General features: G+C 43.6%; 1 protein-coding gene across 1 annotated transcript in view; it reads right to left on the bottom strand.

The window, feature by feature from the left end:
- PCOLCE2 (procollagen C-endopeptidase enhancer 2) overlaps positions 1–23598 on the bottom strand; it is a 107972-nt gene that overhangs the window by 78345 nt on the left and 6029 nt on the right. Inside the window, exons 2-4 of the mRNA XM_075338601.1 lie at positions 14789–14897; positions 1381–1636; positions 146–270 (exon numbers count right to left, since the gene is read on the bottom strand). Of these exons, the coding sequence (XP_075194716.1) occupies positions 146–270; positions 1381–1636; positions 14789–14897 (490 nt within the window). The remainder of the gene's footprint in view (positions 1–145; positions 271–1380; positions 1637–14788; positions 14898–23598) is intronic.

The raw sequence follows: 23598 nt of genomic DNA on the forward strand, positions 1-23598 counted from the left end.
TGTGCAGCAGAGCAGGACACCACAGCTCCATTGCTGGTGCCAGATGTTGGACTCCTCCTTGCTTTTAACATAGCCTCTCAATCACTGGCAAGGAAGGTGATGGGGTAATGGTAAGAAGTATACCATAATAACTTTTTTATCTCACCTGATGTTTTGGAGCCACAATATGCCATGAACATGTAACCCCAGCAGGATAATCTCGATCGGGCCAGTTGGGTGTTTTAAAAGTTCCAGAAGGTTTGTCTAATCGGCCTCCACAGTACTGATCACCTGCAATTATACTGGTCAGTTAGGATTTTAGGCTGAATTAACCCTACTATTATTTGGTCATCTACAATACTGGACATCTTGTGCTTCTTACACAATCAAAGCTTAAAGGAATGAAGTGAACACTCTCTCGTACACTTGCCTTTGGCAACAGGCCGTCTGTTACAGCTGTTAAAACTAACTTCCCTTCTCATAGTTATCTAGTTGGTGGCCTCTGACTCTGACCCATGTAACTTGATCTTGAACCAGCTTATTTATCCTCTTGCCTGCTGCCTTGTTGCTTGTCAGCTTTCATAGTTGATTTTGACTACCTGTTAGGCCTCCTTTACACGTCTGTGAAAACCACTAATGTTTTGCACGGTCCGTAGTGAAGGTGCGTATGTGTTTGCTTGTGTGCATGTGGGTGTTTTACATGTGCTGGCCCTGTGCTATTCATGTTACATCTGGATAGAACACGGACAGCATGACCTGGTATACTTACCTGTCCCTGGTGCTGCTGTCTCGCGCGATGCTGTTACTTCTGGGTCTGCGGTGAGTGCAGTGAATATGCAATGAGCATAATGAGCCGACTCGGAAGCAACAGCAGAGGCAAAGACAGCAGTGCCAGAGACTGGCAAGTATAAAAAGTCTTTATTTTTATGTGACCTCTGTTTTCTCCGGTACATGTCACACTGATGTGACACGGATCACATCAGTGTGCGGTCTGTGTGTCACCCGTGCTGCCTGCAGAATATGGACATGTCGCCATGTGGAGCATATGGACACGCATGTGCTCCACACGGAAAGACCATGTCAAAAACACGGATATGTCCACAGACCAATTGATTTTAATGGGTCTATGTGTGTCCGTATCTCCCATATGTGTGAAAACGGACGTCACATCCCCAGCTATATACCTTACTTGCTACACTAGTCCTAGTTGTTGCTTGTGTTCTCCATTCCCCTGTTTTAACAGGCAATCACAATAGGAAAGACAACTATGTGGACATTTTCTTTTGGCAACCAAAGTAAATATGTAGGAAACATCGATGTTATATGTTAAAAACATGATAATCATCCTAATTTAGGACCTATAGGCAAATAGGCATATAGTGCAGGAATATTGTACCATACCTCTTTCATTGGGTGCAGCTGCAGAATACATTGCTATGAAGCCATTCCCTGCTGTGTTGGCATCTGACACCATCTGAACCAACATCTTATTGCTGTTTGATACAAGAGCACCTGGCCTGAACGTGCCACAGAATCGTCCGATACGTTGTCCATTACTGTGTCCGCTATAAACATCCACAAAGTCATATCGGCATAGATTGTCATTCTCCAGATCAATAAAGCGGAAGGAAAGGACAACAACCTTACCCTCGGGTACCTGTAAAAAACAATGAAACACTGATGGATGAAATCAACTATACACCATGTGCAGACTTATTAGGCAAGTTGTATTTTAGCGGATTTTTTTTATTTTTGATCAACAACTATGTTCTCAATCAACCCAAAAGACTCATAAATATCAAAGCTTAATATTTTTGGAAGTTGGAATGGTTTTTTTTTAGATTTGGAGGATATCTGTTTTTGCAGGTAACTATTACTGTGCAGACTTATTAGGCAACTTAATAAAAACCAAATATATTCCCATCTCACTTGTTTATTTTGACAACGTAAACCAATATAACTGCACAAAAACATTAGTGACCAATATAGGCACCTTTCTTTATGATGACACTCAACAGCCTACCATCCATAGATTCTGTCAGTTGCTTGATCTGTTTACGATCAACATTGTGTGCAGCAGCCACCACAGCCTCCCAGACATTGTTCTGAGAGGTGTACTGTTTTCCCTCCCTGTAGATCTTACATTTTATGAGGGACCACAGGTTCTCTTTGGGGTTCAGATAAGGTGAACAAGGGGGCCATGTCATTATTTTTTCATCTTTTAGACCTTTACTGGCCAACCACGCTGTGGAGTAGTTGGATGCATGTGATGGAGCATTGTCCTGCATGAAAATCATGTTTTTTTTTTAACGATACCGACTTCTTCCTGTACCACTGCTTGAAGAAGTTGTCTTCCAGAAACTGGCAGTAGGTCTGGGAGTTGAGCTTCACTCCATCCTCAACCCGAAAAGGTCCCATAAGTTCATCTTTGATGATATCAGCCCATACCAGTACCCCACCTCCACCTTGCTGGCGTCTGAGTCGGAGTGTAGCTCTCTGCCCTTTACTTTACTTTATCAGCCTCTGGCCCATCTATCTGGTCCATCAAAAGTCACTCTCATTTCATTAGTCCATAAAACCTTTGATAAATCAGTCTTCAGATATTTCTTGGCCCAGTCTTGACGTTTGATCTTATGTTTCTTGTTCAAAGGTGGTCGTTTTTCAACCTTCCTTACCCTGGCCATGTCCTTGAGTATGGCACACCTTGTACTTTTTGATACTCTAGTAACGTTGCACCTCTAAAATATGGCCAAACTGGTGGCAAATGGCATCTTGGCAGCTTCACGCTTGATTTTCCTCAATTCATGGGCAGTTATTTTGCGCCTTTTTTGCCCAACGCGCTTCTTGCGACCTTGTTGGCTATTTGCCTTGAAACGCTTGATTGTTCGGTGATCATGCTTCAAAGGTTTGGCAATTTCAAGACTACTGCATCCCTCTGCAAGACATCTCACAATTTTGGACTTTTCAGAGCCCATCAAATCTCTCTTCTGACTCATTTTGCCAAAGGAAAGGAAGTTGCCTAATAAGTATGCACCCCTTATATAGGGTGTTGATGTCATTACACCACACCCCTCCTCATTACAGAGATGCACATCCCCTGATTTACTTAATTGGTAGTTGGCTCTCAAGCCTATACAGCTTGGAGTAGGACAACATGTATAAAAAGTATCATGTGATCGAAATACTCATTTGCCTAATAAGTCTGCACGCTGTGTAGAAGTGTGACGCCCTGGCAAAACCAGGTAGTCACACATAGGCCCCTGCACAACACCTTCCCTCACCTAGGTGACATACAGCCGACCTGAAACCCTAGTCACCCCCCCTTAGGGCAAGACAGGCACACCAGTGGGCGGGACCAGGTAGTTAGGGAACGCCTACCTAGGGGTCTAGACAGCCCAGGGCAGGAAAACAAGAAGTTAAGTTTCAGTTAAGCTTTAGTTCAGTTTTAGAGTTCAAGTGGAGAGGAGTGTGGGCTGGAGCTAGGTGTAGCTCCAGCAGAGAAAGTTCAAGTTGAACGGTGGCAGGGTCGGAGCCCTGGTACCTTGGCTAGGTGGCAGACGGTGGTCTCTGTCAGCAGGAGATGGGAAGACGGCTCGGCAGATCCGATGAGGACCGGAGAAGGGTTGGAGCCCACCGGTACCGACACCGTAAACCGTGCACAGAGGGGGTACTCGGACCCTGAAGCCAGGACCGAAACCATCGTCCTAACTAATTAACCGATTGAGGGACAGATTACAGGTGTTGTCCCAACCAAAGTTCCAAAAGCAGAAAACCACCCACAGAGAGGGATAGGGCAACCGCCAGGGCCCATAGATCCCACGGGTCAGCGTCAGTGGGCACGGATCCATAGGCACACAGAAAGCCGGGAGCAGACTCCTGAGTTCCAAACCAGGCAGCCCACAATACACAAAACAGTGCAGAGGAAAGGACAGAGAACTCCAGCCTGGGTGAGTGGACCAGAGTACAACCGGCTGCGGCGGCCAGCCACCAGCACCTTGGTTTACCAAAAGACTCGTGTGATTCATTCAATTGTGAGTAACCAACTTTCCCCTGGTTCACCTGGGCGTGCAAGGCCCTGCCGTCGCCATACCCTGCACAGAGACACTGGGCCCCGCGGCAACCATCCCTACCCACGGAGGGGTTAACATCCGGCTGCCATTACACCTCCCCCGGGTATCCCACAACAGCAGCGGTGGTGTCCCACTTCACCACACACCGTGGGTGGTGTCACAGACATTCTACAATCAATCCCGTACAAATACGTCCCTCTTTTATTCGGAGTGTCCGCGCGACCCCCAGGTCCGGGGAACCCCTCGAGTTGTACCGTAGGCCCCGGAACCGAGCAGCGCCGACTGCTAGCACTGGGGCGGCACAGAAGGATTATGCTGATGTAATGGCAGATGAGCTCTGAACTTGGAAGTAAAATACATTCTAGGTCAAATATCCTATTAGAGAATTCTGTGGTAGTAGAAGACCGAACACGAACGTCTTCACCTATAATCTGCGGTGGGCAGCAGCCAGAAAGAGCGTCTCTGGCTGGAGGACCTGCCTTGTCCGGGGCTGCAGATACAATACATAGATGTAAATACACACCATGTAATGCTTTATTTTCCTTATGTTATTGCTGCTGGTGAGCTGAACACTTAGGCCGGCTTTGCACACTACGACATCGCAGGTGCGATGTCGGTGGGGTCAAATCGAAAGTGACGCACATCCGGCGTCACTTGCGATGTCGTAGTGTGTAAAACCTTTTTGATACGATGAACGAGCACAAAAGCGTCGTTATCGTATCATCGGTGTAGTCTCCAACATTTCCATAATGCCGGTGCAGCGACAGGTACGATGTTGTTCCTCGTTCCTGCGGCAGCACACATCGCTGTGTGTAAAGCCGCAGGAGCGAGGAACATCTCCTTACCTGCATCCCGGCTGCTATGAGAAGGAAGGAGGTGGGCGGGATGTTTACATCCTGCTCATCTCCACCCCTCCGTTGCTATTGGCCGCCTGCCGTGTGACGTCGCTGTGACGCCGCACGGCCCGCCCCCTTAGGAAGGAGGCGGTTCACTGGCCAGAGCGACGTTGCAGGACAGGTGAGTGCTTGTGAAGCTGCCGTAGCGATAATGTTCGCTACGGCAGCTATCACAAGATATCGCACGTACGACGGAGGTGGAGACTATCGCACTCGACATCGCAGCATCGGCATGCGATGTCGTAATGTGCAAAGCCCGCCTTAGGCTCAGTTCCACTTGTGCATACCTTCCGATGCGAGTGCATCGGAAGCGATATGCTAATGACCTTCTGCTGCGAGTGTAAGCCGATCTTGCAATCGGATCACATCTCCCCTTCCTCCGCTGCCTGTCTCTGCGTATATCGCACTGCAGTCAGATGACATGCGAGTGCAGTCTAATGTTTCACACACTCCCATAGACTTGTATGGGTGCGTGCGAGCCAAGATTCGCTGCCAAATTCAGCATGCTGCGATTCATTGCTCATGGAAATATGGCATGAGAAATCAATTGCAGGTGGACACTGTCCCATAGTTTTGCATTGGTGATAGGGCAATCTGATGTATTATCATGTTTTATCGGATTGCACTCGTCTGTGCAAAACACATGTGGAACCAAGGCCTTCCTGCCAGGCTCTTGCCAATCACTGTGGATCGCAGCAGCAAGAAATGCTGCTTATTGTATGCCGACCCTTCTAACTAAAAGAAATTGTATACAACAATCAACTCCATTTACAGAGGTTTTCTCATTTTATAATCTGATGGCATATCACTAGGATACATTGTGCCATCACATTATGATTGGTTGTGGGCTCACCACTGAGATTTCCTATGGTCCTGAAGGGACCTTGGCTCATCAGGTTGCACTGTACAGAGAAAATAGTGATGTTACGTACTGCTATGCCCTTCATTATCAGAATCCGTGTGGATTTTGAGAGGTCAGACCCCCACTAAATACAAAGTGGTGGCATATCCTATCAAAATCTATTTTTATAAAATAAAAAAGGGAACCTGTCACCTGATCCCTGCTACTCAATCCTCAAGCTTCATGAAGCAGAGAATGGCCGCACACTTCAAAGATCCAACCAAGGACCATAGCCAGAGAGCCAACTACCGGTAGTACCACCATTTGGGCAGCATGAATCAAGTGAACGGTTCCTTTTAAGTGAAAGAGGCATCTAAAGCATGTAAAACATGTTATTTTACACAATGAATTGTTCCTACAGATATTTCTATTTACATACATTAAAGAGTAAACGTTTTAGGCAGGTTTTTGTGCGGAACAAATGTTGCAAGGAAAACTTTCAAAACATAAGTGTAGTTTATTTTTTATTATTTTTTTTTTAGAATTGAAATCAAATGAGTCAGAAACTTATCCATCATTCAATACCATCAATGTGACTGGCTCCAGATTGACTCTGCAACAGGACAATGACCCCAAACATGCAGCCAAAGCCATTAACTATCTTCAGCATACAAAAGAACAAGGAGTCTTGGAAGTGGTCATATGGCCCCCTCAGAGCCCTGATATGAATATCATCAAGTCTGTTTGGGATTACATGAAGAGACAGAAGGATTTTCCAAAGCTTATATCCATAAATATCTGTGGTTAGTTCTCCAAGATGTTTGGAATAATCTCTTAGGCCTCTTTTACACGTCCATGAAAATCACGCACATTTTTCACGGACGTGTCAAAGGTGCGTATTGCCCTCGGTGTGCTGTGTGTATGGCACACGTGTGTTCTCCGTGTGTTTTCCGTGATAACACACGGAGAACGGGAACTTTCTACTCACCTGTCCCTGGCGTCGCTGTCCGTGGTGCTGATCTTCGGTCTCCGGTCCTGCCGACTCCCCGCTGCTGCAGCTTCCGGCCACCTTGAAGTGAATATTCAATGAGCATAATGAGCGGCGGTCGGCAGCAAGTGACAGCAGCAGCAGAGACTGCAGGGCTGGAGAAGGTGAGTAAAGTTTTTTTTTTCTCACAGACACATGTCTTTTCTCCGGTGCGTGTCAAATGCAAATGCATTACGTGTGACACATTTGCGTTCCGTGTGACATGCGTGATGCTGGAGAGAAAACGGACATGTTGCCATGAGAAACATACGGACACACGTAAGTACGGAACGGACACACGTTTCGTGCGAAAATACTTACGTGTGTCCAAAACCATAGAAATACATAGGTCTACGTGTGTACATGTCTCCGGTACATGAGAAAACTGCCAAACACGTACCGGAGGCACGTACGTGTGAAAGAGGCCTTAGCTGTAGTGATGAGCGATCGGGAGCCTCACCCAAACATTTTATAAAGTTCATGTTCTGCGTCGAAGGCGGTGGTTACCTGGCGGAACAGCTGACCGGCCTCAGCTATGCACTTGGGTGAAGTCTCTTGACTGCTCTCAGCTGAGTCTGTGTGAGCAGACCTGTGTTTGTCTCCTTGCACAGATGTAGCAGAGCTGAAGATGCTCGCCCACCTTTGGACTACATTGGAGGGGTTTTTTTTGGGCAATAAAGATGGAGTCCTAAACATCTTCTGTTTTATTTCTAATAAAATATTTTTTTCTCTGTGTTGTTGTTTTATTTTACTGATAAAATAACAGACAATCACAGACGCTGTCACAAAGTGGGCGTCTGTGATTGGATGCTGGGGTAACCTGAAATCAGCCCATACATTCTAGCATCTAGAATGTATGGGCAGAATCCAGGTTACTCCAACAGCCAATCACAGATGCCCATTTTGCATGACAGCATCTGTGATTGCCTGTTGGGTCCTTCACACATATAGTAGTATAAAAATAAATAATTTTAAAAAATGATGTAGCGCTCAGCAGTATTTTTGATTCTCAGCACATATAAAGCTACGGGCTGCCATCCCTATCTGACTTGCTTTACCTTGGCTGGCAATCAAAATACAAGAAGCCCATTAATTTTATTTTAATTATTTAAAAAAATAATAAAAAAAAAAATGCGTGGGCTCCTGCCGTATTTTGATCGCCAGTCAGGTAAAACCAGGCAGCTGTGGGCTCGGATTCTCAGTGTGATAAGACCCAAGCATTCTGGGCCCACCACACTAAAAACCACAGCCGCCCCTGGAAATGGCACATTGTTTCTTAGCGCCATTTCCAGGCGCTTTACCCGACTCGTCCAGCGGCCCTGATGGCGGTGGCACGCTGGGTAATAAAGGGGTTAATACCAACTTTGTATTTTCAGCTTGTACTAAGCCCGAAATTCATGGTGTCATGCCAATGCCAAATTAGACATGGCCACCATGAATTTCTAGTAAACAGTAAAAAAAAACACAACACAAAAAAATATTTTTATTAGAAATAAAACAGAAAAACATTTAGAGTCTCCATCTTTATTATAAAAAAATCCTTAGTCCGACTTAGTCCACAGGTAGAGCAATGTCAGCTCTGCTCCATCGCTCTGTACAGACAGGTGTCTCTCCAGAGCGCGAAGCAGGGAGAGGCATGTCAGCTCTGCTTCATAGCTCTGTACAGACACGTGTCTCTACAGAGTGAGAAGTAGTGAAAGCAATGTCACCTCTGCTTCATCACTCTGTACAGACAAGTGTTTCTCAGAGCAAGAAACAGACTGACACTGAGGGTATGATTCCACTTGCGTATGACTCGTGAGAGTCTTGCATTGCATCACCCCGCACGGTGCACACTCTCCTGACAGGAGCGCCTCAGCTGCATGAAAATACATGCAGCCGACCCGCTCCTGTCAGGTGATTGTGCCCCATGCGGGGTGATGCAATGTGAGACTCGCACAGTGAAAGTCAAAGTTCAATCGCATCCATGAGCCATGGACTCAGGTGAAGCCTGATGTCACTGCGAACACGGCCGAAAACAGTTGAAGACTGCCGAGTGACAGCAGTGCAGTGAATCCCCCCAGAAGTTAATGATCGGACCCGGAAGCAGAAGCAGCCAGGAGACAGCAGCTAAGCGGTTCTGCAGGACGTGTCGCGGGACCTGTAAGTATAATCATAATGTTTTTTAATAATGTGCTTGTTTTTACAGCCCCTGGACATGAACGGGACCCGAGCTTCCCAGGAAAGCTCGTGTTCGGGATTGTGTGCATGAACATCATGTGTTTGGTACGGACCCCAAACTTTGCAGTTCAGGTTCGCCCATCACTACTTAGCTTAGTTCTTTAAAAATTATGTGCAAGTGTATCTAAAATCTAAAAGAATCCATGCTTTGTAGACAAGTGTGGTCACACCAAATATTGATCGATTTAGATGTCTCTTTTAGTCATACACTTTGCATCTTGTTAATTGATATAAATAAACTATTAACACTTCAATTATTGAAAGCACTCTTACATTACACCATTTTTACCAGGCTTACCTACAGCTTTTGCCAGTACTGTGCGTGTGTGCATATATATATATATATATATATATATATATATATATATATAAAAAAAGGCTACCTAAAACCTTTCAGAGCACTATATATATATACTGTGTACATATATATATATATATATATATATATATATATAGTATATATATACGCACACACTGCTGTGGGGTATCGTCAAAATAATTTCCTTTGAATTGTTAAGAAGCATATTGAGACCATTCCTGTCATATGTACCATCTGCTACGTGTTTCTTCTACATACCAATAAAAAAAAGGAAGTGAAGATAAAAGAAACACATTTATTTGCAGTTGAGTGTACTTCTGACCCTGTCAGGACATAACATGAAACAATACTCGGAAACCCTATAAAGTTCTCTGTCCTCTGTCTTCACATTTCTAATAACAAATGGAGCTTTGAAAAGCTGAAGAGAGAACTGTCCAGACATTCTAGTGTAAGAAGGGCCATGAAGCCCTGCAGAACGCTGCATCAGGTCACACAACATGCTACTTCACTGTTGGATATGTAAATAGGACGAGATTGTTTCCAGATCCCGATCAGATTCTCCGAGAAACATAAAGCAGATACTTAGAGATACGTGGGCCTGCTTTGTATGTTTCAAGACTTTCTCTAATCCCAACTGAAAGAAGTAATATAAAAGAAATTCTCTTTACATTTTTTACTTAAAAACCTTGACCCAAGGATTAGAAAAACCATTGAGGAGTAATGGGATTGATCGTTCCTGAACACATAGCGTTGTCGATTAGAATTTCTTCTATTAAGGTAAAGCTCCATCCTTCTATGAACAGGAGGTGTTTAATGTAATCATGACTCCATCAAATTCTCATGGGTTTTCATTTTCAAAGTCTGGAAACTTTTAAAGATAAGGACCAGGCCGACATACCACCTGTGCAGCCAAACAAGTATCCCAAGGGCGAAGGGGAACACCTGGATCTTTCTATTTCATGTTGGCTTGGCTAATTTCCTCCTCAGTTCATGACACCTTCTAGTCTTTGAAAGGGACATTTTTCTCATTTTTGTTCGCCTTAATTAAGCTCTGGTAAAAAAAGCATATTATGTAATATTCATATTAATAGCCCCAAACCACTCATATTGTGTTGAAAGTGCTGAGGGCACTATACCACAGTTATCTCAACGTAATGTATTATAAGAGAAAGAACCTAAAAATAAGAAGTTATACCCTGATGTAACAAACATTTTCACCCTAAGACTGGTAGTTGGCCCCCACTTCCTTGATTACCTCTTGCATCACATTGCTAACTATCATGGACTGATTAGCCATATGATGCCTATGATGCCACCAATGTTACAACACAAAAATATCACCCTTGGCCCTTGGTGAGCCATGCATGGACTAATTAATTCTAGGGATGATCGAATACCTCAAATATTCGGCTTCGCGAATATTTGTCGAATACCTTGCCGTTATTCGACTATTCGCGAATATTCGATGCGCAATGTAAGTCTATGGGAAACCCGAATAACAACTATTCGGAACTATTCGGTCTTCCCATAGACTTACATTGCGCATCGAATATTCGCATATCGGCGACCTATTCGTCGGATATTCGTGAAGCTGAATATTTGAGGTATTCGATCATCTCTAATTAATTCTAAGGGTACTGAAACACATATACATACAATTTTAATTATCCCTTATAGGAGTCTTCTACTACTAATGTGATCCCCTTTCATTTATCCTCACTATTCCTAAATAACACTTTCCTAATATACTTCTGTTACCTACCGTGCTCCTGTAAGCTGATCTCGTTGCAGTTCCTATATTCCTAGGTTAATGTTCTGGCTTTGATCTTTCTGATCTGGAGACTGGAATCGCACTAACTGAGCAGGGCACATCACTGGTGGGGTTACCTCTTTGTGAAGAACAGCAGTATGGGTGCGCATGCCCAGATCACATTAATTCCCCTCTCAGCCTGCTTTCAGTGCGCTGCGATATGCCGATCATTAGATAGCATATCACAGCTCACGATCTGCACATTGCATTGCTGCGCTTATCACATCAAAACACCGCACTGTAAAGCAGGCAGAGAGGAGAGTGAAGTGTGATCTGGGCATGTGTGCCCAGACTGCTGTCACTAACAGAGAGGTATCCCTGCCCTCCTCAGTGACTTGCCCTGCTCAGTTGGTCTGATTCCAGTCTTCAGACCAGAAGGCTCAAAGCTACAACAGCAATAAAGGTATTTACGAGCCTGTTAGAGAAACGTTTACAGGAGCAGAGTAGACAGAAGTATATTAGAAAAGTGTTAGTTAGGAAGAGTTACAATAAAAGAAAGGGGATCACATTAGTAGTGGAAGACCTCTTTAAGGCCCTCACACACATTAGATAAAATCTGACCATCTAATAAGTGTGGGCCTCCCAACAAATTCCCGACATTTCATGATGTAGAAAAGAAGGACCTGATCTTTGGAATGTCAATAAATGATCCTTTTATTCTCCCTTGATATAAGCTGCTGCCAGACCCCTCATAGAGAACGTAGGAAAGGTAAGCCGAGGGTTCCTGTATATGGGAGAGTCCGGATAGGTAGCCGACAGCTATGATATGTTTATATTATTGCAGTGTAAACAGGATGTCAATCACCAATTAAAAGAGCAAAACACCCATTGATTAGGAGCAATGATCTTTTGTGCTGCGAAAAAGCTCATCACCCTCGGCAGTGCATCATCTTATGTAAACAAGACTTGTGCTGCCGAGAACACTAGCAACTTATGGGCTCTGAATGATCTATTACAGATAGTGTGCATTAATAAGCGCAGGTCTCACTGTATTAATGGGCTATGAACCGATCAGTGGTCATTTAATGCAGCAGAATCAGGTAGTGTAAGCCCACCTTAACCACCTTAACCAACTGATCTGTTTCTTCAACTATAGTTGGCATTAGCAAGAGATAAAGAGAACAATATAAGAATAGAATCAGTTCATTTAGTCTGGGGCCACACAGTGAGATGTGCCATGTGACACTCAAATCACAGTTTTGATTGTGACTTTGCTTGTAATGATTTCCTATGGTGGTGAACTGTGAACTACAACAGAAGTCGCTCTTGATTCCAATTGTGTTGGATTTTCTGTTGCCCCATGTGACCCACATGCCAAAAATGCTTCAATCCAAGTCCCTAGTGGACACAGACAGAAGAGAGCCCCTATGCAAGAACAATATATGGGCCCTTTACAACCCAAGAGCTCATCAAAATACATAATTTCACCTGCTTTGGAGGTAGAAATAGGTCCCCGTACCTCTAGGGCAGGGTTCCCCAACTCCAGTCCTCAAGGCCCACCAACAGTGCATGTTTTCAGGATTTCCTTAGCATTGCACTGCTGTTGGAACCAGCACCTGGGCAGGTAATTACATTAACACCTGTGCAATACTAAGGAAATCCCAAAAACCTGCACTGTTGGTGGGCCTTGAGGACTGGAGTTGGGGACCTCTGCTCTAGGGCCTATGTGCGGTTGCACAGGTTGCACCAATGATATGTCCACCCCTGATCCAAGTCACATACAACTACGACCTATGTGCGACTTGTCTGCAATTTGGACATTTCTTATAGCAAATCCTCATCTCTGAGATAGATGTGCAACAGCAAGTGGCAAACAAGTTGCACAGATGTCTTTGGTCACGTGTCTTCTCTAAGTGCCGTTGTGCGACACACATCACTGTGTACACCCAGCCAAACAGATCTGTGATATTATCTATATAATGTTTCCAATTGTCTATTCATGAATCATTAGATATCTTACAATAATCCCCCATTCCCACGGACGCACTCAGTGGCATAGGGAATTAGATTAATTTTTTCATATTAATTCAATATATTGCAGTTGTTTTGTTTAATTCGGTATCCACAAAGTCATTCAATTGCACAATGTTGCCAGATGGTAAGACAGAGGGAGACATGCACTGCGCTCTCCTACAGATATGACTCATGGGGTTCATGTTAGTAACTGGTTCATGATTGCAAAAACAGATTTTTTCTTATCTGTAGAATATGTAGTCATTACACTGTGTGGAATAGGCAGCCGAGCCATCAGTGACCCTCCTGTGACTAACAGCCTGCAAACCAAGAGGAATGAAGCTGCAGAAGCATTGCACATTGTGCTCTCTGTAACATATCATAATTTACTTAAATATATCTATTTTATAAACTTTCAATTCTTAGTAGGTTACTGAAAAAAACCCTCCTGTTGATAGCTGTTTATTGTCAGCGTCTAGTTATCATCCGATCTGTCATTTCTTCCATGCATATCTGTTTATGGCATTCTATGAATAATTATTTTCTCTTGGAAATGGGTTGTAGATCTGATTGGCTCATTTACATATGAATAATCTAATAATTGCTATACTTTTATTAATAAGACTATATACATGTTCATGTTACATGACCCATTCATGAACAATAGGCCAGCGCAATTTCAGTCACCACTCTATGCATAGTGAGCGGAGGGTATAATCGTGCCCCTGGCACTGACGGAGCCTCCTGTCAGTTATAGGGGAGGGCCAGTGCAATATCAGTCATCACTCTGTGCATAGTGAAAGGAGGATGTAACTGCACCGCTGGCACTGACGGAGCCTGCTGTCAGTCATAAGGGGGAGGGCCAGTGCAATTTTAGTCACCACTCTGTGCATAGTGAGCGGCAGGTATAACCGCGTCCCTGGTACTTACTGAGCCTGCTGTCAGTCACTACATGGCATGCGGTTTAACTTGAAGATTAACCCGACATCTGCAGGTTAATAGCATGACATGACAGGTTCCCTTTACATTAGATTAATGTTAATCAACTTTCTGATGAAAAATGTAAACTTATCCAATTCCTCTCCAGACGATTACGAAATGTCAGCCCTTGGCTAAAACAGTTTGTTGTAAAAGTGGTTTTCCATTGGATGTTAACCAAATCTCATTTAGACCAGGGGATGTAATAAAATTTAAAAAAAATGTAATTCACCACTGAACTGTTGACATCAACATTCAGAGATGGACATCACTTTGTGGCTGCAGCCAGTCAGATGGCACTCTTCTCAACAACCTTGTGACATCCCAGGAGTACGTTGATCCTGGAAATCTAGCGGAGGAGGGGTGCTCCTCGAGGAGGTGACTATAGATTTTTTCTTAAAATAATTTTATTACAGTCCCCTGGGCATAATAGTAAAAATCTTATGAAAAAACAACTTACATTGGTTAGTAATTGCCCATTTTCAGCAATGTTAACCCAATGTGTATAGACACTGTAGCTCTGAGGTTCTTAGAACTGAAGATGCAACTTAACTTTGTGGTTCTTTTGGAAGTTTCTATTTAAAAACCCTTATTCTATGGGTGAGGACACTACAGCTTCTGTACCCAAAAAATATCCCTCCCAAAACAAATTACAATAATCAAGGAAATGAATGTGAGAAGAAACATTAACCTACTGTAATCTTCCATGTACACTTGCTATTAGGTGGGTAGACTCCAGGAAACCCTTCACTTCCCAGTACTCCTGTATCTCCGGTTAGATTTCCACCACAATTGAATGTGTACCTGTGCAAAACAAAAGTCAGTACATCTACTATAAAAACATACATTAATGCTCCAAAGAATACAATAAATTGGGTGAAACTATAGGATGCTTGGTCAGTGTCAACAACCTAAAAATGGCAGTATGTCTAGATGTTCTCTCACCGAGGCTGGATGTTGGACCTGGCATTGATTTTTTTTTTTGTAAATCTTCTGTGAATGTGCCTGAAGCCTCATTGAGACATTTCTTTGTCATAGAAAAGTGGCACAGGGATTGTTTAATATGGAAGACCTCCCAACATAACTCGGATATGAAGAAGGGACACAGCACTCATTGTACTTTCAACTTGCAAACCCAACGCTCATGACATCACCAGGAAATCCTAACCGACATGGTTAGGGGTAGACAACAAGAAGAAAATAGAAAACAAATCAAACAAATAAACATCATCCATATGTGTTAAGATGAAATGTTTTGATAGAGGTTTTTTGTGGGGGAGGGGAGCTCATAGAGAGTTTAACATATTCTCAAATAAGCTTATAGACAATGCCAGAGTAACTGAAGATTGCATAATTGTGGAAAATGTATATTGTCTACTTTTCAAGCACTGAAATAAATCTATATGTGGGAACATATCTTTTTATTTAAAAGTTTAAAAAAAATAGATTTTTCAAAATACTTTGTTCAGTTTTCCTTTTCTTTACAGGAGATACAAAGTAAATCAAAAGTGTAACAAAGAAGTCACACTGAATACAGTAATACAGAAAGATGAAGCCCCCATAACTAGGCGTTCCAAAAGCATTATCACATCCAGTCTTCACAGATCTATGGATAATGTGCCCAACATTCCCCACGGATATTCAGTTCCAAGAGAATCACAGAAGGATACACCAGCTCTAATGATCAAATCCAAGGATGAAAAAACACCTGTTTTATAGCAAATTATACTATTAAAGAAATAAAGACTCTTTAAAGAGATGCTTTGTGCAAAACGTTCTTTTATAATATGGATCACCTTTACAGGACACCATACCCCCCATTTGATATCTGTTATCTCTCTTATCTTACCTCTATATCTCTCTTATTTTACCTTTACAGATGAGGAAAAGCAGAAAGGGTTTTATTCACACATAAAATGTCTACAGCTGGTTATGCTAAAGAAAAGAATTATAAGATACTAGTGAGGTGGTACCGATGCCTGGTGACACTTCACAGAATTTTCCCCACAATGTCGGAGATGAGTTGGCGCTGTGAGATCTATGACCCATATCTGGTGGGATTGCACTAAGGGGTACTTTGCACGTTCTACTGCGATATCGTCAGGGTCAAATCGAAAGTGATGCACATCCGGCGCCGGTAACAACGTCGCAACGTGTAAAGCCTAGAAGCACCGATAAACGATCGCAAAAGCGTTGAAAATTGGTGATTTGTGTAGTGTCGGTCATTTCCATAATTTCGCTGCAGCGACAGGTACGATGTTGTTGCTGCAGCACACAACACTGTGTATGAAGCCGCAGGAGCGAGGAACATCTCCTTACCTGCGTCCCGCCTGCAATGAGAAAGGAAGGAGGTGGGCGGGATGTTTACGTCCGACTCATCTCTGCCCCTCCGCTTCTATTGGCTGCCTGCCGTGTGATGTCGCTGTGACGCCGAACGACCCGCCCCCTTAGGAAGGAGGCGGGTCGCCGGCCAGAGCGACGTCGCAGGGCAGGTAAGTGCATGTGAAGCTGCTGTAGCGATAATGTTCGCTACGGCAGCTATCACAAGATATCGCATCTGCAATGGGGGAGGGGACTATCGCGCTCAGCATTGCTACAATCGGCTAGCGATGTCACAGCGTACAAAGTACCCCTAAGCTTCAACCTTTTTGGGAGGTGGTTTTTCGACATACTCTAAAATCACTGGAGAGATAGTGAGTCCTTCTCCTCAGATATCCCTATTATCAATACTTCCTGACTCTATTAGTTCCCAGAAGAGTGATTTGTTGAGGTTGAGTAATACCTAGATACCGGCAGACATTGGTAGTTCCTTCTTTATGGGAATCGCTACAGGAACTAACATTTATCTATTACATGGCAGATCTGTCAGCTGAAGCAGAGGGGGATAACGAAACATTTTTGTAGGTTTGGCAGCCCCTGTATTCTCTTCAAAGACACTAGTGATTATCAAGATCTGTTTGGTTTGTAAGCTTGCTACAAGCTTGCATAAGATGGACCCAGTATTCTACAATAACCGCTACTGTACTCTACCTCCCTTTCTCCCCCCCCTTCTTTTCTTTTCCTCTTTTTTTCCTTTTTTTTTTTTCTATATTTCTCTCTATCCTGTCTGTGGTATAGACCTGTCTCACTCCACTTGCTGAGTGGGAGTAAATCATAAAAATTCTAAAATTTGTATTGTTTACATGTTGACTTTCTTGCACATTGATGTTTGTTGGAATCTGTAAAGCATTCCGTGGCAATCATTACTATACTGTAAGATAACAGTCGAGATGTCTTGCAGTCAGCCATGTCTAGACTTGTATATGTTGATTTGTTGTTTAATAAAGAAAGATTATACATAAAACAGATCACCGTTAGGAGTGAATCCATTTATTTTTTGAGGCCATTGCCTTATTTTAAATGCATTTATTTTGAATTATGTTAATTTTTGGAGATAATAGTCATAGGAGCAGAGGAGAGAGATGCTTTACAGAGTAATGAATAAAGTCCATAGCTGAAACCGACAGTGACATTGTCAGCACGTAGCGCATACCTGCCCAGTTAGGTGCTCATGGATACAAATTGTCTGATACATTAGATTTTAAGAAAATGCTAAAAAAACAATTCACTTCCTGAGAATAATGCTTTCTTCAATAGAACGGATTATACTTAGAAATAATCAGCATTCTGCCACACTATGTACGGTATACAATATCGTGAGGTACAGTGTATACCGTCCTAACCGCTTGCAATCAGCACAGTCTTCAAAACTATTCAGACAACTCATCACAGAACCCACAAACTGTGACTCAGTGCTAAAAAAGACAAGATCTCATAGACAGGCAGCATATATCATCTTACACCGCACTGGATGTAAGACTCACTCAGAATCTCATAAAATCCACGCATGCTTGTCATATAAGTGATGGAAAACTTTCCACTCCTTTCTATATGGTAGCATAAAGACTCTTTTAATCCTAATTAGAAGAAAAAGTAGCTATAAATGACAAAAGACATTGTATACTACATATAAATGGATATAAAAGGAACAGAGGTAATGTTTCTAATAACTCAATATGTATCTATGCTTATAATGTAATTAAACATTATAAATCATGGGAATCTAACACTCTAAACAGTACAGTCATGGCCAAAAGTTTTGAGAATGACACCAAAATTATATTTTCACATGATCTGTTGCCCTCTGGTTCTTAATTGTGTTTGTCTGATGTTTACATCACATACAGAAATATAATTGCAATCATATTATGAGTACCAAAAGGTTATATTGACAGTTAGAATGAGTTAATGAAGCAAGTCAATATTTGCAGTGTTGACCCTTCTTCTTCAGGACCTCTGCAATTCTCCCTGGCATGCTCTCAATCAACTTCTGGACCAAATCCTGACTGATAGCTGTCCATTCTTGCATAAACAATTCTTGCATTTTGCCAGAATTTGTTGGTTTTTGTTTCGCCACCCGCCTCTTGATGATTGCCCACAAGTTCTCAATGGGATTAAGATCTGGGGAGTTTCCAGGCCATGGACCCAAAATCTCTATGTTTTGTTCCATGAGACATTTAGTGATCACCTTTGCTTTATGGCAAGGTGCTCCATCATGCTGGAAAAGGCATTGTTGGGCACCAAACTGCTCTTGGACAGTTGGGAGAAGTTGCTCTTGGAGGACATTCTGGTACCATTCTTTATTCATGGCTGTGTTTTTAGGCAAGACTGTGAGTGAGCCGATTCCCTTGGCTGAGAAGCAACCCCACACATGAATCGTTTCAGGATGCTTAACAGTTGGCATGAGACAAGAGTGGTGGTAGTGCTCACCTCTTCTTATCCTAATAAGCTGTTTTCCAGATGTCCCAAACAATCGAAAAGGGGATTCATCTGAGAAAATGACTTTACCCTAGTCCTCAGCAGTCCACTTCCTGTACCTTTTGCAGAATATCAGTCGGTACCTGGTGTTTTTTCTGGAGAGAAGTGGCTTCTTTGCTGCCCTCCTTGAAACCAGGCCTTGCTCAAGCAGTCTCCGCCTCACAGTGCGTGCAGAAGCACTCACACCAGTCTGCTGCCATTGCTGAGCTAGCTCGGCACTGCTGGTAGTCCGATCCCGCAGCTGCAACAGTTTTAAGATACGGTCTTGGCGTTTGCTGGTCCTTCTTGGGCGCCCTGGAGCCTTTTTGGCAACAATGGAAGCTCTCTCCTTGAAGTTCTTGATGATGCGATAGATTGTTGACTGAGGTGCAATCTTTGTAGCTGCGATACTCTTCCCTGTTAGGCCATTTTTGCACAGAGCAATGATGGCTGCACGTGTTTCTTTAGAGATAACCATGGTTAACTGAAGAGAAACAATGATACCAAGCACCAGCCTCCTTTTAAAGTGTCCAGTGGTGTCATTCTTACTTAATCATGACTGATTGATCGCCAGCCCTGTCCTCATCAACATCCACACCAGTGTTAATGGAACAATCACTAAAACAATGTTAGCTGCTCCTTTTAAGGCAGGAATGCAATGATGTTGAAATGTGTTTGGGGGTTCAAGTTCATTTTCTTAGCCAATATTGACTTTGCAAGTAATTGCTGTTAAGCTGATCACTCTTTATGACATTCTGGAGTATATGCAAATTGCCATTAGAAAAACTTAAGCAGCAGACTTTGTAAAAATTAATATTTGTAGCATTCTCAAAACTTTTGGCCATAACTGTACAGGGTGCGTATAAGAGATACATTGGGTTTCAAAGAGGTATATTTCAAAATGTAGTACATGCACAAAAGTAAATGGCACATGATAACGAACATAAACTCTCCAAGTTTAGCACATTATGTTTGCAAACGTTCTGTGTCCTCCTTTTGTCACACAACAGACATCTATGTAGTAAGTCAGTTTGACCCAAAAATACTTCAGCATGTCCACATCAATGGTCATTAGAGTGGCAGTAATGCAGTCCCAGAGCTCATCCAGTGTTGCTGGCAAAGGGGGCACGTAAACAATGTCTATAGCAAAGGAAGAAGTCCCTCACTGTCAGATCGGGAGATGAGCCATCTGAAGAGCCAACACCAGTACAGCGCCCAATCCACCAATTTGGGAGTTCCTTGTTGAGATAGCTACGCACCTCTGAATGCCAGTGGTGGAGCTCCATCTTGTTGGAAAATGATGATTCTGGTATCAATTATCAGTTGCAGAAAAAACCATAACTGTACGTATCACAGTCTTTTCATTCAAAAAAGGGTCCGTGCATCTTTGTTTTCGAAATTGCACAGAAAATATTTACTTTTGGAGATTCTCTTTTGATTTATACACTTGCATTTGGATTTTCCATTCTCCATATTTGGAAATTGTAATGGTTCACCTTTCCACTTGAGTGGAAGGTTGCCTCATCACTGAGCGATATCATCTTCCAATGTTGCTTGAAAAAATGCACAGAATTTGTATCAGATGGCAAGGTTCATGACTAGTGCAACGTGTTGATTTCTGTAGGTGATGTGCAAAGGTCTCTTGAGAGCTTTCTACTGCTATGCCTGTAACACTTGGGTTTTTACGTTTGCACAAGCATCCTGTGTCCTTAAATTGTCAATACCACCACACAATGCTCAGGTGACCAGGCGAGTCACTGTCATACTGTCTTCAGAACGTTCTCAATACGGTAACAAGTAATTTACAGTTCTCATGCTCTACAACACAAAGCACTTTTCTCTTGCTCAGCCACTATTATGGGATCTGATGCCGCCCTGCCACTTGCTGAATCACAAGTGAGTATGTATGTGCGAGTTACAAACTCTGAGAAGTGACCTTTTGATACTTTATTACAAACGGATGAAATTTATATCTTTGCAGTACTATGAATGCAAAACCCAAGAATCATTGGACATATCATTGGTGCAACCTGTGCGGCTTCACAGGGGCTCAAGAGCTAAGGGGGCCCATTACCTTTAAAGCAGGTGGAATTGACTCGCCCGCCCAAGGACCTTAGGTGACTCGGTGTCGGGCCGGACCAGTCCGGGGTAGTCAGCGGTGGCGGGGCCCGACTCCGTGACCCTGGCGGAGTCAATTAAAATGGCAGATGGGGGAGATGATGATGGGAGTTGTAGTTTATTGAAATTCGTGACGCCACCTGTGGAATTGTGCGGCTACGGAGCTGCAGCTACTGGAAGGGACCTCCGGGGCTGATGTTGTGGCAGCTGAGGTGTTTCTTGCTCCCCACAGGTGGAGCGGGTACCCCGGGGCAACCTTTGGAAAAGTCTATGGTGTTTGTTGACGAGGTGCAAGACAAAGCAGACGACACGGAACTTTCAATCAAGATGTTTACTCACTGTTAGTGTCAACACTGCAGCTAACCGGTTACCCGAGGTATGCCAGGATCCGCCGTCATGGGCCTCCGCCGATCCCGAATAGTTCAATAGGTCAGTACCGATGCACCCCTCAATGTGTCATTTCTAGCTATCTCGCTATCGCCGAACTACACTAGGCTGTCCTGCGCCTCCTCCACCGAGCCTGTCCAAAGGGTGGCTGACCTAGGTCTTCTATTGGTCCCTCTTGCAGGTGATCTGTGGAAGGTTGTGGTCTCGGTCGCCTGAAGCGATCTCCCGGGCCTTCGGTTTCGCTAAAAATAATGTCTTCCTTCTTTCAGCCTAGGGACCGTCCCTGAGTTGCAGCCTGATCCCTCCACCCGGTATTTCTAGTGGAACAGGTCCTCAGGACGTTCGTATTTCCGTGGCACCCTGGAATCCCTTCTATTGGTGTCACCTGGGCCTAGCAAGACCCCAGGTTCTCCACCAGGAACCTCCTTCTGATTTGGTCTTTCTGTCCGCTGTCACTTTCCTGACAGCCCACCTCACACGCTCCTCGACTCCTTCTCTCTCCCTCGTCTCTCTCTGACTGTCTTTTAACTTGAACTAACTGGTTCCTCTCACCACTCCCCTGACTCCTCCCACACTCCCCCTCGCTAGGCTCCACCCCCCTTAGGCCAGAGAATGGGACTTAAGGCCCCATAACCAGGTATACTGGTCGCTACTCTCAGCATTAATGGAGTGACTGCCTTAAACCCTGACCCGGTGTGTGACCTACCAATTGGTGTGTGCAGGTTTTGTCTGTAAACCGGTAGATGACCCCCTTCCTACTCAGGATGGGATACCACACCTCTGGCTGAGGTGCAGTACCCTGTGGTGACGGAAGCCTCAGGGGCGCCACAGAATTATGCATTTTGATGAGTTATTGGACTGAAAAGCTCCCATGCACTGTTTTGCACAGGGGCTCTTTTCTGTCTGTGTTCACCAGTAAATCCCCCTATATTAACATATCTGCTTTTTGAACAGTTGTGGCTTTTATACTTTCATTTACTTTTTATTACACACATAAAAGGATACGGAACTAGATTACCATGTGCTATGTTTACCACTAATATGATCAGGCTGTTCTTTGTATACTGAACCCTCATGTGTACAAAAGTGGTGCGAAATGTCAGTAAACCAATTACACGCAGACGTTATGTCCCGTCTTTATTATCCAAACTAAGATTTTTGCTTGTGTCAAAAACTGCCCATATATTTTCATTCACATGGTGTTACTATCAGGTGTCATTTTTCTCAATTCATTTTGCCAGATGTCTAACAATAATGAACTGTAAAGCCTGCTTTACACGTTACGATTCTGCATACAATATCGTATGCGATTGTAACCGCCCCCATCGTATGTGTGGCATGTTCAATTTGTTGAATGTGCTGCACAAACGATTAACCCCCGTCACACGTACTTACGCGCCCATACGACCTCAATGTGGGCGGCGAACATCCACTTCCTGGAGTGGGAGGGACGTTCGGCGTCACATCGACGTCACGCGGCAGGCGGCCAATAGATGCAGAGGGGTGGAGCTGAGCGGGACGTAAACATCCTGCCCACCTCCTTCCTTCCGCATTACCGGCCGGGAGCCGCAGGACGCAGGTAAGATCTGTTCATCGTTCCCAGGGTGTCACACACTGCGATGTGTGCTACCCCGGGTACGATGAACAATCTGACGTTCAATCCATGAGGAATGAACGACGTGCGTGCGATGAACGTTTTACCATTCAATCGCAATTGCACGTACCTGTCACACACTACAATGTAACTTACGATGCCGGATGTGCGTCACTTACGACGTGACCCCGCCGACACATTGTAAGATACATTGCAGCGTGTAAAGTGGGCTTAACTGGAGCTGCAAATCTTTTGTATTTCCTTTTATATATATAGAAAGTGCTGTGATTGTTTTAGTCACAAAGCTTTAAGGGAACAAATCACCAGGATTTTCATATATAAGGTAAAGCCAGTGCTATACTGGCACTAACAGGCTGATTCTCTACATACCTGTAGTGGTCAGCTCAGATTTTTAAGTTTTGAAATCCAAGAAAATAAATTTTATAAAATCTTCAGATTGTTGAGTGACAGCAGCTGAAGAGCATATAATAGCTGGGGGGGTATTCTGAGTTATCCCCTCTGCCTATTAGGCCTATTATAATTAGCATAAGTATTATACAATCAATTTAA

The sequence above is a fragment of the Anomaloglossus baeobatrachus genome, chromosome 3 (assembly GCF_048569485.1).
Source record: "Anomaloglossus baeobatrachus isolate aAnoBae1 chromosome 3, aAnoBae1.hap1, whole genome shotgun sequence".
In the NCBI taxonomy this organism is placed as follows: Eukaryota; Metazoa; Chordata; class Amphibia; order Anura; family Aromobatidae; genus Anomaloglossus; species Anomaloglossus baeobatrachus.